An 18,064-nucleotide genomic window follows, 5' to 3' on the forward strand; every position below is an offset into this window, starting at 1 on the left:
AATATGCTGTAACAGTGTCAGCACAGATTTGGGGGCGGTGGGGGGGAATAACTTTACACTCTAGAAGACTTAATGCCACCAACTTCCAAGTTTGCTGCATGTGAAGAAATGAAATCCTTCACACTGTTAAACAATTAAAAATGTATTTTAATTCTACAAATTTACAAGGAAAAAAACAAAACAAAACAAACCCAACAAAAAAAAACCTAAAAAGAAAACAGAAAACTGTTCCAGGATTGTACTTCAAGTTTTCCTTTGTCAAATTTTGTAATGATCCTTGGCTTTTCGGATTAATTCCAGTCCTCTAATGGAATGCAGCAGTTATACTCCACACCCAGCAAGAGCCTTTGAGTCTGTGATGACATTTGACTTTTTCCCCTGTGAAACACATCTAGTCTCCCTGCCGTGAGGAACAGAACTGGGGCACTCAGAAATCCACTCACATGAACGGTTCTCTTGGGGTTTTTTTTCCCCTTTCATGTCGAGTTTAAAACTTGAGGCTGAAACCGGGTCCTGCAGCAGATGCTCCTTGATTTGTGGTGGTCAGATGAAAACCTGTGTCTTTCAGATCATCGTCACCCTGTGAAAACCAATCACGATTCATTTCTCAGTAAGTGTGCAGATGTATTTACCCCTCCAACACAAAAATCTAAACAACAACAACAAAATAAAGCAAACTGTGTTGAGGAGATGAGAAACAAATGTTTGATTTAGCGGCCTCATAGCTAAGGTCAATGCAGAGTGTTATTCATGCTCTTTAAACATTGCGATTTCAAAAGTTCTCTTTTCTAAAGGCATCTCAAGTGTATTCCTAGTTTGTGTACCTACTTTTGACTGCACATCTGAAAGATGAAAAAACTTTGTGAACACACTGGATAAAATGTGTCAACTACACTTCTTCAGCATCTGATGAAACACACTCTGCATACCCTCCATGTCAATTTTTATGCCCTCAAAAATCAAGGCTAAACAAACTTTTAGGCTACTTCATCTGTTAAATTGGGCACAACAACTGTACAGTGCCATTTCATCCACGCTGAGACATGGAAACAGTAGTAAGAAGTTGCTAGAATTTAATTCTAGCAACCTGAGACTGTGACACACCATACTTACAAGGGCATCTTCTTCAGCCAGCTTTTTCTTTCAAAAGGGGCAGCACGATCCCCACACATAGAAAGAACACCAGCCTTGCCTTTTTTGAATTCTTCTCCAAATATTGGGAAGAGGAGACTGTTTCTATCCGCAACATATGCATAACTTACCAGGCTTTGGATTTTTTTTCAAAAATAACTTTGCAGCTTTGAAAGCTTAGTTGAAAGTGTAAAACAACATACGCTTTCAAAAGAAAAATTGTTCTGCACTGTGATAAAACCAGGCATCATTTCTTTCTCAGATTATGTACTGAAATTATGATTCTGTGAATATAACAGTAATTGGACCCGCCCTTTGAAAAGGAACAGAGGGAAAGCTGGACTTCTGTAGTGTCTTTTTCACGCAAGTACAGGTGAGTCTCAGGAGCCCAAGCCCCACAGGCTAACAAAATGCACTCCCCGTGAACTTTTCCAAAATCAGGATTTGGACATGTCTGAGGACATCGGAAGTCGATGTCAGTTGCCTCGATCTGCTGTGCTTACCAGTTGACTATATCCAAGGCCTCCCTCAGGTGGTCGTGGGCTAGTGCCGCGTTTTACCCTTTGTTGTTCACTTTTTGCTGGCCAGGTGGGAAACATGGAGGGGTCGATAGGAAGCGGAGTCTCTCGGAAGTACTCATGCTTCAAACCATCTTCAGCAGTAATTCTTCTGGCTGGGTAGTATGTCAAAAAGCTGAGAAGAATTTAGGAAGACAATGAAAAAGGGAAGAAGAGAGACAGGGACAGAAAGAAGAAAAATTTTAGCCTCAAAAATATAAATTCTTTGGAAATGCAATTTAGAATTTTCTGATTTTTAACAAATAATTCTATTAATGGGTATGACTGCTGACATATGGGTGATCTAACATAGCTAGCTGATTTTAAAAGCATGCTTCCTACATGAACCTATAATTAATGGAACTGCAGCTGGTACTACATATCAAAAGTAGCTTTTGTAGGGATCTGTTTAGAGAGATATAAGTCGTTAGACACCTCAGAACCTATGGGTAGTCAGATATAGCTCAAAAGGGATCCAGGACGGTTCAGTTAAAATATTTTACAATGCTGCTTTGCTTTTTAGAGGAGACAACTGAGATTATATTGATACACCCCAGAATACTGCCATATAGTGTCACTTAACCGTACAGCTTGAGGTTGATTATTTTAAAACTTTCGCAATATGGAAACATGTTTTACCGTACTATTCATCCTACCAAACAGTATTTGGCCCTGACTACGTAAAGGCTTATATACCCAAGATTTGTACACGTAATGAGTTCTGCTGACTTACGTACACTTACTCATGTGTTTCTGTAAGTTCCAGACTCACATGAACACTGTTGTGTTGTCGCTCTTACCAAAACTAATGAAGACATAGCCCTGTCATAACCCTCTTTTTTTTTTAAAAAAAAGGTAATTTTTTTAATTTTTTTTTTTTTTTTTTTAAATAGAGACAAGTTCTTAGTAAGATCTGAAACTCAATCATTTCCACTAATTCATATAATGAAATTCAAGGGGAATATTAGGGGAGGGAGGGGAACAAAAATCTCTCAAGCCACTGTCAATCTTTTAAAGAAAAATTAATTCGAATGCAATCAGAATGCACCAGTAGAGTTAGTTAAAAGGACTGCCAGAACATCAGATGTGACAGAACGCATGAACTTTGAAAATATAGGAAAAAAACAAAACTGCTTTTTTCCTAATTCTTTAATATAATCTCTCCAATGTACTGCTTTTTTTCCTTTTTTCAACTGTAATTTAATTGTTTTAACAAGATCCATCAGCAGACCGCGTGATAGCTGACTCACCACATAATTAAACACAACATGAATGAGATGAAACTACTACTAAAACATTTTTCTATTCTTCTAGGATATAGGTGTGCAAGAATAATCTTGGACTGAGGTTTAACAGCAGGTGTTAAGAGCATGGTACACTGAACAAAGCTGTTGCAAGGAATGTCACAGACAAACTTCAAATGCATCAGCGTGTTTTGACAAGGTTAAATGCACTGAAATACCACGCTTCACCAAGTCATTTTCCACCACTATCATAGCATGTGAATACATCACCCCAAGGAAACCCTAGAAGCTAGCGCTTACTTGTTCATCAGATCAAACCCCTGATCAGAGAGGAGCGCTCCAAATCTCTTGCGTAGATTGTTATAGGGATATTCCGTGAATGTCATCTTCTTTACTGCTGGCAGCTCATTGTAACCAGGCCAGATTTTTTCACTTGGAGTACCTAGATCCTGTAAATTAAAGTATCTCCTTAATAAACTCATTCTGGAGTGCAGTCCTTCTGCTTATTCATTACGTAGCTATAGGAGTTGGTAAGTATCCAGAGAAAACAGACAAAACACAAATCATGATCTTAGTCTCCTATGAGCATTTTAAAACAAGAATCAGAATAATGAGTCTTTTATTAAGGCTGAATCTCTGTCAAAGAGCAACAAGCATTTTTAATTTCTTACGACTCCAATGTACCTGCCTCTAAAACCAGTCAGTTAGAATCCAAAGTTGTTAAAAATGTTACCTTAAAAACTTTGTTAATCTGGTCGATTTCTGACTTCCCTGGAAACAGTGGTTTCTGCGTTAACAGCTCTCCAAATATACACCCTACCGACCACATGTCTATCGCCGTTGAATATTCCTGAAAAGAAGGAATATATTATACCTTACAAAATCAGTAAGATACTTTCACCGAGTCGTTTGGGGGGTTTTGTTGTTGTTTTGGTTTGGGGTTTTATGTGGGGTTTTTTTCTTAAAGATTCCACCACTCTGAACAGAACACATACAATCATTCCAATACCCAAGGCACAGGTCTCAACTGTATTTATTTAAAAGTTAAAATTACTGTGAATTATGAGTAATACCCATATCCACAACTACTATGGGATGAAACGTGAAAGTCTCCACAATGTTGCCTTTCTTTTTCACTCACAAACAGAGCTTCACAACTAGCAAAGCATTCTCTTTCACAGAGATCCCTAGCCCTTATTTTGCCACCACAGCAATCTCAGGTTATGGGCACAAAACCTCATCTCCATGGTACATCTCTTCTCTTAAATGCAGCCATTTCTCCTATTGCAAAAACATCTTTGAAAGATAGCATAGGGCTTCTTTCACTTCTGCACCCATTTTTTTTGGTGGTAGCGTAGTATTTTTTTTCTGGCGTGGTTCTTGTCACTGAAGCCCTACAGAAGCCAACCAATTTCGTCCAGATTTCACTTATGAAACAGGTAATCAGTAGGGAATGTTGCCAGCACCTTGTTCTGCTCTCAGGTGTCACGAATTTTAGACTAAGTTAAAAGAAAAATAAAAATCCAGCTGCCTAAGATGACAGTGACAGTTTGCACCAATCCACGAGAAGTCCAGCAGTGCTATGACATCAGCATTCTAAAGGAGAAAAACTCAATCTGTCACCCACCCACCTTCTGCCTGTGGAAGATGGAACCTTTTTAGCTGTATTATGAGGAAAAGTAATACTGAAGATTCAGAATTTCCACCTCTAAATCAATATAAAGAATCAAGCATACTCATACTTTGTTCGTAAATTATAAAATAAAGTTAGTCTGAAGAGTCATTCCTCTAGCAGCCAGAGGAACTAGCAGCCAGAGGAACAAGGAGAAACATACCTTGGCTCCAAGCAACAACTCTGGAGCCCTGTACCAAAGCGTCACAACCACTGGCGTGTAAGGCTTCAGTGGAGATCCGTATTCTCGGGCGAGTCCAAAATCTCCAACCTAAATGAAAATGGGTAATCAGCAATATTTCCAACATTGACCATACTGTTTACTAACAGTGCCAATATGCATTGGCCGTGTCGGCTATTGCATGGCTTCCAGCCTTCAAAAATAGCCACACAGAATACACTGTTTCTCATCGGCCTTCCTTGTCTTTTTCCACTGAAGGGAAAAAACATTTTTCCCTTCCTGAGGCCAAGTAAGAGTTCCTGTTATTGATCGCCTTGACAGAAAGCTTATATGGCAGGGGGGAAAACAAAACCCAGCAACAACAGTAGATGCTGGCTTCAACTTTGCAAGGAAGAAAAAAATTAAAAGTCCGGTTTTCCTGAGAAAGGGAAAGGCTTAACAACAGTAACAGCTGTAAGATGTAAAGAATGGCAATATACAATTGGTATCTAAAATTTAGAAGTAAAAATTGAAATGTTATGTTCTGATCTTATTAGTACTGCTTTTCTCTTAGATTTTTGTAAGAAGTCAGCGAAAGGTTAGATAGATTTTTAAAGTGTGCAACTTTTTTTAAAAAAGACTTTTTCTTTGTAAAGAGAATCTCCATCTCCACCAGTAATGGTACAGTTCAGCACTATTACAGAGATTTATATTCTTTATTAAGCCTCACAATCTCTCAAGTTGAAAGAGCAACCCCAGCTCAAACACTATGATGCTGATATAGAAAAAGTAAACGGCACTGTGACACATATAGTATGCTGCATCACCAGGAAGAGAACGCTGTTCAGACTCCTAATCCCACTACAAATAATTCAGTAATCACTAGAGCATGCTTATTAGTCACATCCTAGCATAAATCTTATAGCTGTGGCACAGCAGTCTCTTTACTTTACTTTAATAGTAAAGTTCACTCTTTCGCAACTGTATGTTTTACAAGCCACACCTCATACCTCTTAAAGACTAATGCAAACCATTCTATCCAGCTCTTGACATAGCTATAATGCAGCGTAGTTCTGCAATACAAGCTTTTTCATAAGTGGGGTATATTTAATGTAATTCTTACTTTTAAAATGCCTGAATGACTGAGCAACAGGTTGGAAGTTTTCAGGTCGCGGTGAAGTATCCAGTTGTCGTGAAGATGCTTGACTCCTCGCAGTAACTGAATCATCAAGGTTTTCACTTCACCTAAAATGATAAAAAGCAGCCAAATACATTTAAGAGAAGAAATCTGTCTTTAAATTTTTTGTTTGGAGAACAGGGAAGGGGGCAGGGGGAAGAAAGGGATGTCAAGTTAAAAGCACAGTATAGACTGCACCATAAAAGTATGTCACAGAACAAGAGCAGTTAAACCCACAGAGCTGCCAATAAAGCAAAATTAATTTGGATAGCTGGAATGCATCCAAATAATGCTTGGAAATTAATGCCTCCCAAAACCACAGGAAGTGGCCAAATGAAAACCCAGTGTTCTTTTCCAGTTTAGCACAGGGGAAACTCCCTCAATTTCACATCTGAACTTCTACTTCACCCTAAGCACACAAACTGGATTCATCAGCCAAAGACCACTATGAATATCAGCACTCCCAGCCTATGATCCTGTCTTAACTTGCATCAGTAAAATCAGACCGACCAGAGAAAAAGCAGTGAAGTCTCTGTTCCAAAGAACACTCATAGGACATTCCAAGGCAATACACATCACCATACAAAGCTAGTTCTCCGACGTCAGTACAGCCCAAAGACACTGAGGTTTTTGTTGGCTAGTTTTCCAGTTTTGAGAATCGTAGGAGACTATGGCAAACAGTACCTGGTAGAAATGGTTGCTTCATTGTTTCCATCAGACTCTTGAGATCGTGTTCGACATAGTTCATTACAATATAGATTTTATCCATATTACTACCTACAACGATTTCCTAAAACACAGAAACAAATGATCAAAACAAGCACACAGTATTTAAAAAGCATGCAAAAATGAATTTTAGAAATTTACTGGCAAGAGGATAAATGGAGCCTGTCATTGGTAAAATCCATAGAAAATGTATTTTTCTATGCAAAAAAACAACAAACCACCAAAACACCTCATTTTTGCAAAACATCAGATTATGTAGAGACAAGTAATGTCTATACAGTTTTATGGGTAGTACACAGCTGTTTACAGAAACAAACTCTGCTACGAACGCTAACATTTTTATAAGGCATTTTAAAAGCCAAGAGGCAATATTTCAAGAACAAAAATACTTTTGAAATAGAAGATTGTGGCCTTACTCTGACAGTGACAATATTTAGATGTTGTGCTTTCAAAATAGTATTTATTTCTCTCAGAGAAGTAATGGGAAAGCCTTCCTTTTCCTTTTCCATTTTCAGTCGCTTCAGAGCCACAATTTCATCTGCAAAGAAAACAGAATTATTAATTACAGATTTCCCATCACACGGCTAATAAAATACACATTAAGAGGTTCCTCAGTGTTCTGTCATTAATTAAATTAATTTGAATTAAAACCATTACTCAAGACATTCTGTTGAACCAAGAAGCAGAGTCAGTCTCACATGAGCAAAGTAGAAACAAAAAATACCCACCACCACCACAAGATTGCCAAGTTTGAAGAATAAAATCCAAACCAACAATCTAAAAGCTGCATCATGGATTTTAGTGTATTCTGATGTAACTCACCTGGAAAGAAGCTACAGAAAAAGAGTACTTAACTCTAAAGTCCTCACCATAGTTAGGAAGATAAGACAGAGGACAGAAACGCCTCAAATGCAGTTTACCTCTGTTTAAAGACCCGACTTGAAACCAGGGTGCTAGTCAAAACGTTACTGAAGTGAATTATTTAAATATATCTGGGTTTTGCATGATATTGTGGAGAAGAATGGTTACGTCAGTCTCAGAGCGGGCCTCAAGACAGAGAAGGAAAAGAAAAACGAGCTCACGGTAGTTGTCCAGTAAACAAGTGAACTCAGAGAAACCACGATGCCAGCTGTATACTTCCACTCCCCAAAGGAGACCAAATGGTCATACTATGCTAAAATAAACAGAGGAACCAAGGCATCCCGAATTTAAACCTGTCACCAAAATCACAGCTTGTCAGTTGGAACCTGAGAATAACCCTAATTTCTGTCTAGGTCTGCTTTGGAACATAGTGCTTTTCACAAGCTCTCTTCACCATCTGCCAACTCTGTTTAAAACTACAGATATTTAATTTACTGTGCTACACTTCCCCTTGAAAATGACCAGCTTGCTAGAAAGTACTGTATCACTAGCGATGGCAACACTACAGGGAAACCAAGGTCAGAGCCAAAAGAACAGACCGTATCGCTGGGCGTTATCTTTTTCCAGGAAAAAAAAGAAGTGTTGCACTAATATCACTATTTTTGTTGAACTATCAAAGCAAATATTTCTTTCACTTGAGGAATCACCATGGAAGAGGAACATATAAATGACTTGATGGTTGGCTCTTGCACCATTCATAGGAAATGCAATAGTTTCTTCAAGACGCTTGCCATTACAAACCAGATAAACAAAGAGATTTGAGTTTTAAAAATATAAATCCACTTCTATACAAAAGAATTGGGTTTTTTTGAGAGGGAGCTTAAAAAGAGTGAAATTCCTTTCTACAACGAAATACTGCAGTATATACTCACTGCACACCAACCGCTGCTTTATGAATTCTCTGATCGGTAGCTGTGCTCACAGTGACGCCTGGTGGAACGCTTATATCAAATTTTGAAAACTTCCCACTACAGCAGATCTCGAGCCAGAAATAACTGCCTTTCGAGCCAGAAACTGAAATCGCGTTAATTGTTCTACACCATCATGGCTAATACAGAGATTACTACTGAACTCAAAGAGCTGCAAGTGAAGCCCTCATGTCAAAGTCCACATCCTATTAAAAAGCACAGATTATTCTTGATAAAGAAGAAAGTATTTTAGACAGATTTTGTTCATAAATGAAAAATGCAGAACTGTAATTTGCATACAACTGCAGCCCCGAATACCATGAAGATAATAACTGGAGACCACTTATACTAACCAGTCTTCTTGTCTTTTGCTCTGTACACTACACCGTATGTTCCTTCTTCGATCCTGTTCAAACACTGAAATTCCTCCACACTACGACATCCCTGAAAAACCAGACAGACGGACAACATTTACTCCGCCAGCATCTGCGGGAGGGTTTTGCTTGGTTTTCTTAAGAAGACATAAGGTAAACTTCAGCAACTTCACAGGAATAGTTAAAATTTGCCAAGAGAATTCAACAATATGACTACGCCATGTGAGAAAGGTATCTTTGCAGTTTATTTTTACTTGGATCTCTAAAGGAATCCTGGACAGAGTCTGTGTTTTAGTAGAATAACTCAATTATTTCATTAATTCTTCACTCATTCACTTTTGCACAGAATAAACTGCAATTTCTACCACAATGGCAAAGGCAGCAACTCAGCACCTTAGACTGATACCTTTCACATAGTTCAATTAATAAAAATGTGCTTCCTCTTCATATTTCTACACTTTGCTGTTGGCTACAAAAAGAATAACCACCCATCAGTTGCTGTTCACATTAACGGAACTCTTCTCTCACAAGTACCTATTTTCAGATAGCAACACCAAGATATCAGAGTATCAAATGCATCACTACATTCTTATCTATATCTAAAAGAGTAATCTCATTTTTGCTCCATGCACATTTTTTCCTTGTCAAAAAAAGACAGCAATATTTCACATAGAAATGTGTACTTTGTGACGTTGACTCAGCACGGCATATTCTGCTCATAAACTATCTCACGCACAAATATGTGTTTATGACGTTAACAAAGCAGCTAGGGAAATCCATTTGCCTATGATATTCTCAAGCATCCTTTAAGTGATCGTCTACCTGAAGCGCAGGAAGATACTTAGGAAGCTCTTGTTTCAGTTCAATGGGGGAGGAAGCTGGTGAGTCAGGAATATAGTCTCCTTCTGTCATTGCATTGGAATGAGGGGTACCCTCCCCTACTTCCTCCTCTTCTACTTCGCTTCCTGCTGAATCTCGGTCAAACCTCGACTCTGTAACTTTAAAAGTCAGAATCAGTCGTGGAAAGAGGGAGCCGTTTGGAACAACTAAGTTCAGCTTTAGACAAATAAGGGTAGCGAAACACTGATCACTATACATGAGATAGGCGTGCCACTTAAGTTACTGCAACAATAAAGATCAATGAGAAGCCTAATTTCTCCTCTTTGCAGAGATGATGCTTTCAAGAACTCGTTTACAGTCACGTACATACAATTTCCAGCAGTAAATACAGCACGCCAGAAAAATAAATCTTTACACTAACAGAATGAGAGAGAAAACTGACCCAGTATATCTCATTCTGATTGCAAAGCTTTTTTGATGAGAGGACAGGACAAGAGACCCAAAATGAAAAAGAAGGAAACATTAGCTCATTCAACTAGGATCTGATTTCCTCTAAACATAGACCTTGGAACAGATTTCAAGGAATTTCTGATTCTGACATGAGAATGGCCCCCAAATGCCAAATATGTGATGCTTTAGAACAACGGTAAAATTGCAACAAGAAATACATTTAAAATATTTTTAAACATTTGTAGAAATAGGTTTATTTGGCTGCAAAAACTCAGCCAAACACTTCTTTAAATATTCAGTATTTGCATTGTACCAACTGGGATGTGGTTTCCATTCTCCCGCTCCTCCTCTTCACTCATTTCTTCCTCGCTTACCTCTTCTGCAAAACAGAATCAAGTGCAACTGAATAAACTCAACACTTCTGTAGTTCCTTGTACGGCAGATCACGATCGAAATGCTTTTCTAATTCGCCAGGCCTTCTTCACCACTATCTAGTCAGTGACCTCGCACTTCTGTTTCACTTGGAAAGCAAATGCTTCCCCAACTCATCAGAACTGCACCTTTCAGCTTCCAACAGGGAATACAATTCTTACCAATTATCTGGGAATTCAGGGATGGGGGCAGGTGAATAAATTAAGTCAGGAAACTTATGAATATTTGCTTATTAATGGTAATTGATTTTGAAGAAAAATATCCAGCCATCAGAGCATGCTTTTGTGCCTTTTCTTTACTAATTAATTACAAGAAAGGCTGTTAAGTAGACTTTTTTACTAAACCTTTTTTAATTATGTTCATTTTTTTGTACTGGCATGAAAAAAAAAAATCGGAACTTTGCAACTGAAAATAATTCAAAATGACAGAGACATTTGTATTTCACCACCCGCCAAATAAGTGCAGAATTGTTCTCTACAGAATATTTGTTACGTTACAAAATTACTTGAACTGTTAGCCTTACACCATTTAGGAAGACAAAAATGGCTTTCAGTTTTCTAATCTGGCTTCTTAGACAAATAATTGGTATTACCTCTATATAAAAGGATAGAATATGACTTGTACTTGTTTTTTTTCTTTTTAGTTATCTTGACCTGTGAGGTCTCAGCCTATCCTAGACTAAGAGAAAAGGAAAATGTTCAAATAAAACAATATCGAGTAAGAAACAAAGAAAATCATAACACACCATTCTAGGACCTGCTTTATGTTACTCACCAGCTGACTGCTCAGACACTTCCTCAGAATTGCTTCCTGTCTCCTCCTCTTCCTCCTCTTCCTCTCCCTCTTCCTCAGAACCTTCACTGCTAGACTCTTCCTCCTCTTCTTCTGAGCCTGATCCAGATTCTGTTCAGGAATAATCAAACACATAACTAAGTAGGCACACACTCTAAGAACAGATTTTCCTCAACAGACAACTGTACAATTAATTACATCTACTAAATTGCATTTAATCACCTGATGAAGACTCTGCCGAGCTGGTTTTTCTCTCACTGTCACTGATGTCTTGCAAGTCTGAAAGAGGATCTCTCTCTTCTGGTTTCTCTTCTTTTACTGTTGAGACCATAAACATTAAAAACAGGGTGCTGACTGAATGTCACTTCAACTTATAAGACTCTGAATACCCGGATAACTGCTTTACTTTCTCTGGCCGTTAAATTGCTGCTGAACATTCTGTATTGGAAATACAGAACACTAAAAAAAAATTCACACTCTGCTCAAAAGACAAACAGCTTTTCTGAATTGCAGTGGTGCAGGATCAACAACCAAAAATGTGGAATATTGACCTTTTCTCTTTTAAACATGATATACGTCTAAGCCCCTCTAAGTGTAATTAAAAATAAATAAATAAAAAAATAAAAGTAACATGGTAACAAGTATCACCACAACACAGTCTCACTAATGTGTGTACATACAGCGCTTACTATCAGTGCTTACTATTCTAATGCAGTCCCTCTGGACCACCACGAAATAGCACATGTGAATAACTGTTGATAGATTAGACAGTAGCTTCAAAGGACTTACTGCCTGCCTCCACCTGGAATTTCAGCTCATTACAATCTGCAATCAGCTTACTTGAAATAGTTACACTTACTTTTACAGCTACACACATTAACAAAGCAGACACAGAGCTTTTCTTCTTTAACCAAAGACACTTTCATGTCAATTGTGCAAGTTCTCTACTCACAGTTAGGACCTTCTACACATGGGAAGGACCATTTTCTGGCTTAGAAAACAAATTTCACCATCTAACCAGAATACTGCCTTAAGCATTTATTTTCTTCTACAAGACAATATCAGTGATGCTTAAACTATATTGATCCTTGTAAGGTAACTTTTTAAGGTAGCTTAGTTCCTAACAACAAATCCAACTGGAGCTAGTGTAAACAATCTGCAAGGGAATGAAACTACAAAGTTTTAAAAATTCAGTCAGCTGCTTCTTTCATCATTGAATGCAGTAACTCTGAAACTTGTAAAATTACTACTCCTACTACTAAAAAGGAAAGATTCATTCAATTTGTTACTTGCACAATTACCTGCAAAACCAGCATTGCTTTAGAAAACAGTACGTATGCACATATTCACGAATATTCCAGAGTTATGCCACCATGGCTGAAGTGGACAAGTCTTTCAACAGAGTACCAGGGACATACGGTTACTACTAAAAATTAAATACTACCCCAGAACAGCTCCTCCTAGCCCCCAGGCAAAGACATTATCAAGTGGCAAATGCTACCTGGTTTCCTGCTATCTCCTTGCTCAAGCTTGTCTCTTTGCTGTCGTAATGGGCTGCGACTCCAGGGTCTCATTTTTACTTTGTCTCCATATTCTTCCCTCACTGTTCTATGGTGTGCAGAAACTAGTGAAAACAAAACCGGAAGAAATTGTTACATTCTCCCTGCCCTGATTAGAATACTTCTGCCTGCCACAACCACCTGCTTTGCATACTTTTCATTTTTCCTTACAAACTAAAGGGTAATGGGGAGGAGTGGAAGTGGAACCTAACTATATCCAGGAGAACAAAGGACTATGATTTACCTCATGCACAATAAAATAGGGGTTTGTACTAAGAGAAAGGTGCTGCCATACTTTGGAAACAGAAGCAAGATGCCCTATGTACTAGACAGTAAACGCCCTGAAACTAAGGCATTAATGCCAGAGAGAGAAGTAGACAGACCAGGAAGATACATAAAAATAAAAACAGCTAAGGGTTAGAAGAAGCTGACAGAACATTTAGAGCAATAAAAATAACAAAAATGAAAGGCTAGATAGATTGAACAACATCAGTGTAAATACCAAGCACAAAAAGGAGCTGTTTGGTATGAGCCGAGCTAGAAAGAATAGCAATAAATATGGCTTCTGCTACTCTTGAACAGTCTTTGTCACTTGATCACAGGAACGGGCTCTGATTTTTACCTCTGAAAGCTGGGAACAACAGAGATCCTTTAACCAAAAATGATCTGAACTCAGACTGCAAGTATCTGATATGCTATGGAAAGTGAGGGTTCATGTGTAGAAGTCAATTGAAATTGCTCAGTTATCAGATCTTCCCCACTTGACTCGCCCTACAGCCTTTTTCATGGTTGGAGTACTTACATGATCTCTCTCCCTCCCTTTGCAATTTATTTCCCCAAATCCTTAACACACTTAATTTTGAGACTTCAACCTCTATCAAATTGGGTTAGACTCAGCCAGGGAGTTCAGAAGTGACTGGGATCATGACGGATACACACACACACACAGACAACGTCAATTACATAAATTCTGTTTCTATAGGAAACCAGACTAACAGAGACAGGCAAAGAAAGACTTACTGGCTAACCGATATGCCATGATATTTAAGGCATGAGACATTGGTTTATCTCCCCATGTAGAACCTAACAGATCCCCCCGCCCATGTAGAAGCCTCACCCAGCCCCCCCTTTTTCTTTTCCCTTTTTTTTTTTTTTAAATTCTAGCATTGACCTAAGTAAAAAAATACCTCCGTTCCACCATTGTGTCAGCAGACAGTGAGCCCAAACAACATTTATACAGAGATAGTTACCTTCTCTTCTGGCTTCCCGTTCCTTACGTCTTTCTTCAGCTCGCCTTTCTCGCTCTTTTTGCTCCCTTTGTTCTTTTTGCTGCTCTCTGATTTTTCTCTCTCGTTCTCGCTCAAGTTGCTCCAGACGATCCCTAGAAAAGAATTATTTTTTGTAACGTTACAGTTCACCACAAATTCAGCTTATGAAGTAAAGCAAAACTGTTTTTCTGTAACAAACTACAGGGCCATTCAATTTCATTAGCAACAATACCACTGATTGTGTATCAGTCAAAAACAGACGTAGCTTTTCAGCTGATCCTTTAAAAACAGTGTTTCAAACACAAAGACCATGTGCTCTCAAACAGGAGCTTCTGTACCCTGATCAGGATTTAAACAGAAATTAAGCAAGTTCAGTTAATAAATCCCCTGATACTATGCAAAACTGGTTTGTGCTTTTTTTTTTTCATTACAGTAAAACGCTGGCAATGAATTCACCTAGAAATATCTGTTGTAATGAAGTCACTTAGAAAGGAATTAAAAGTCAAGAACACATTTTCATTAGACAACACATTCACAGGAACGTGGCACTGGCATCAGACCTTACAAGTTTTTGCTCTGACTTCTTTTGTCAACGAAACAATGAAAGGTTAGAGACAGATTAGAGGAGGAAGCTGTTCATCTCTCTGTTGGTTTGTCACAGGGGAGGGAGGGATGGATGTACCTCTCCCTCCTGGAATGCTCCCTTGCCATTTCTCTCCGTTTCTGTCTTTCCCATTCACGACGGGCTTTATCCTGCTCTTCTCTATGTCTCTTCCTACGCTCATGTTCCCGTTCTTTCTCTTTCACTCTGGCATGTTTCCCTAAACAAACAAAAATGAATTTTGGAGTGTTACTATTCAAAATATTTAGCGCTCCTATTTTTAAAAAGCAAAATTAGACAGGATGAAACTTATGGTAACCTATTTTCATGTTCTGTTATTTCGTAATGGAAAAATCCTGATCTGAAAGGGTGTTGGAAAATTAAAAGATTATAAAACCTTGCACAAATGCTTGCATTAAAACCAGAAAAAAGCTGCTAGTAACAGGAATACAACATGAATGTTTCTAGAAAGGACTTTTTTCCTTTACAGTCAGGTACAAAGAGCATAGCTCAGCCCCCTCACTCAGTGAAGCCAGAAAGAAGCTTAGCAGACTTCAAAGAGTAAAAGCAGACTCTGTGTTCCTGTCCCAAAGTGATTACTGTCCTCTCAAACACATATATATCCCTGTCATTCCCATAAGGGCATTAAACATAAACCAAGTAGTAATACAAGTTTAAATTCCTTTGTCTTATCCACCTGACATGTTTTCTGTAGTTTGTAGTTATTGTTATTTATTTTCTACATAGTGCCTGTTTGGCTTCACCTTGGGAAGCTACCAGAAATGTTATCCAAATGTAGTAATAACAACCTTCTGCCGAATGACTACGATGTCTACGTTTCTCTTTCCTTTTCTCATCTTTTCTATGATGGGTTTTTTCTTTCCGTGACATTTGCTGCGGTGGTTTTATAGCCAAGGAATCATCTTCTTCTCCTCTAAAATACAAGACAAATGAATAAACTCAGGAAGGTTATATGTCCTGTCAAACAGACGGAGTGTTATTTCCTCTTTTATCCATCTTGAAAAGAATGCATTTTTTCCTATTTTATTAAAGTTCCTTTCCATAATACCCCAAACCAAGGCATTAACAGTACCTTACAGAAAATCACGGTCACGTAGATGAGAAGTTAAGCTATTATTATATGCATACTTTCAATATACAAGCAAACTGAGGATGAATTAAGCACTAAAGAGAACTCAGCAGGCCTGCTTTAACTGCATCTTGAGCGAAATGTTTTATTACTAGGTAGTGGCCAAAACTGGACCACAATACTCTGTAAAGCCTTAATCAGTACTTCAAAACGATACCCTGGCATATTCTACGCACAGGAGGCAAGATGGCACGTCCGCAGGCTAAAGAAGATAAACTTTTCCCCTTTGGATATTTTTAAACCCTCTTCTCAGTACTCCTAAAGGTTTCTTAAGGTAGCAAGGTTATTCTCTTATTCTTACCTGTCTTCCATAGAGTCTTCCCTCCTGTAAGGTGAATTTCTGATTGTTATTTCCATGCGATGATCTCTCAACTCCCCCTCTTCAAGAGAATCCCGCTTTGAATCCCTATCATCTGACTGTGACAGGAACGCAAGTATGGGAAAAAACAAAATGCAATTAGTTTTTGTGTCACAAAATGAAAAAATGTAAACAGTACTCAGCTCTTCCATTCCTGGCTCAAAAGCCATCCTCAACTGCTCGCACCAGTAAAGAACTTATGAAGCAGAGATTTCATAGCTATAAGCAGCCAAATGCAGTTTGACTGCAATTATAGCTGAACTTCTGTAAATTCAATGTAATTAGACAAAACTAAACAACGATTAAGGAAGATAGCATTAACTATTGTGGGTTTTTTCCAAAAAGAATGTTATTTTGTACATAATTGTACAAAAACAAGTAGTAACATAAAAGTTATTCAAGAACAATTATTTAAACCTATTCTTCTATAAAATCTTCAAAAGATTTTTACTTGCACTGCAGCTTCCAGCTAATCACATCAGTTTCTTCTCCTTTTCTAACCAACAACTATGAAACAAAGCACAGTGTACAACGTAAGGCCAATAAGATCTTAGCAAAGCATCGTATTTTTGTCAGACTTTGGAATTAAGAGATCACACACGAAACATGCGTAAGAGCACAGAGGAATTCCGCTGACAGGGCAAGAAGCCTTGTTCTCATCAGAAAATGAGGATATAGGCACTGAAGCTCCTCAGGTTTCATTAGAAATGCTTACATACCAAAGGATAGCTTACATTTTTCATACGTTTTATCTCTGCCTTCTCTTCTTGCTCCTTCCTTCGTTTTTTTTCCTGAAGAATTTCATCTAAAGTTTTCACTTTCCAAGAATCCTTTTCATCACCCATTTGAATTAAAAAAAAAAACAAACTCTGAAAAAGAACACGACATTAATGAAACCTACACAAACTACACAGTCCAACGCAGCTACGACTATTTTACACTGACTTTCTGCACGCAGACAAGCACTTAATGTACCAGCTTCAGGGACAGTCAAGTTGGACTTGACTTACGCTCAACCTGAAAAGTCCGGCTCAAACCGAGAAGCACGCACAGGCTTTGCTACGAACTTCGGGACCTGCTCGAGTAAAACGCAAACACCGTCTACAAACACTGTCCGGTGTTTCACCGCCGAGGCGGACGCAGAACCGGCCGTACGCACCCGCCGATCCCGGCCTCCTACCCCGCCGCCGCTCGCTCCCCCCGGACAGACCCAACTCAGCCCCGTCCCCGAGCACAGCCCGGGTCCGGAGCCTGCCCGGACCCAGCGGCCGTGGGGGGGGATCAGGCAGCCCCCCCGGCCCGCACCCCGCGCGGCCCCCGACGTCCGTTTTCGCCTCAACGGTTTCACCTGGAGCCCCAGCTCCGCCCGGGCTGGCGGCTCGGCCCCGCTCCCGCTCAGCCCCGCGCCGCGGCCGGGCCGACAGCGATGCGGCGCAGGGACCGGCCGGGCCCCCGCCCGCCGCCCCCCCGGAGCCGGGCCCACTCACCGCCGCCGCTACCGGAGACTGGGACGAGCAACGCGGGACAAACGCGCCACTTCCGCCCACCGGAGCGGGCTGATGACGTGCCACGCACGCTGCGTGGCGCAGGCGCTGTGGGAAGGAGGCCGCCACGAAGGGGACAGCGGGGCTCGGGGCGGCCACAGGGCCAGGTCTGACGGGGGGGTGACAAAAATCGCCCAGTAATTGTCAAATCGCCGGTTTCCTACAGTGCGTCAGCCTTAGCGCTGGCAGGGAGATCGTGA

At 39.5% G+C, this 18,064-nt stretch overlaps 2 protein-coding genes across 9 annotated transcripts in view; one reads left to right on the plus strand and one right to left on the minus strand.

The window, feature by feature from the left end:
* The window catches only part of MMP23B (matrix metallopeptidase 23B), a 24,553-nt gene extending 21,195 nt beyond the window's left edge, over window positions 1–3,358 (plus strand). For both annotated transcript variants that reach the window (XR_012045838.1, XR_012045839.1), the window contains exons 9-10: window positions 1,394–1,504; window positions 3,003–3,358. The gene's annotated coding sequence lies outside the window, so the exon portion shown is untranslated. The remainder of the gene's footprint in view (window positions 1–1,393; window positions 1,505–3,002) is intronic.
* Window positions 127–17,936, minus strand: LOC140661684 (cyclin-dependent kinase 11B). 7 transcript variants are annotated; one of them, XM_072884219.1, is made up of 20 exons: window positions 17,808–17,936; window positions 17,055–17,189; window positions 16,264–16,379; window positions 15,622–15,746; window positions 14,894–15,032; window positions 14,194–14,324; window positions 12,886–13,008; window positions 11,607–11,702; window positions 11,367–11,495; window positions 10,474–10,539; window positions 9,693–9,862; window positions 8,850–8,940; window positions 7,084–7,205; window positions 6,626–6,731; window positions 5,888–6,009; window positions 4,768–4,875; window positions 3,666–3,782; window positions 3,233–3,381; window positions 1,635–1,824; window positions 127–580 (listed from the first exon to the last, which is right to left on the minus strand). In XM_072884219.1, the coding sequence occupies exons 2-20, from the start codon at window positions 17,163–17,165 to the stop codon at window positions 488–490; spliced, it is 2,304 nt and encodes a 767-aa protein (XP_072740320.1). In that variant the 5' UTR covers window positions 17,166–17,189; window positions 17,808–17,936; the 3' UTR covers window positions 127–487. The 7 variants fall into 7 exon arrangements, with proteins under 7 accessions (XP_072740320.1, XP_072740318.1, XP_072740322.1 ...); XM_072884217.1 differs by having other exon boundaries at window positions 9,693–9,868; XM_072884221.1 differs by having other exon boundaries at window positions 9,693–9,868; window positions 17,055–17,150; window positions 17,808–17,823.
* Between the last annotated feature and the right edge of the window lie 128 nt (window positions 17,937–18,064).

Source organism: Ciconia boyciana, chromosome 19, assembly GCF_034638445.1.
Source record: "Ciconia boyciana chromosome 19, ASM3463844v1, whole genome shotgun sequence".
NCBI lineage: Eukaryota > Metazoa > Chordata > Aves > Ciconiiformes > Ciconiidae > Ciconia > Ciconia boyciana.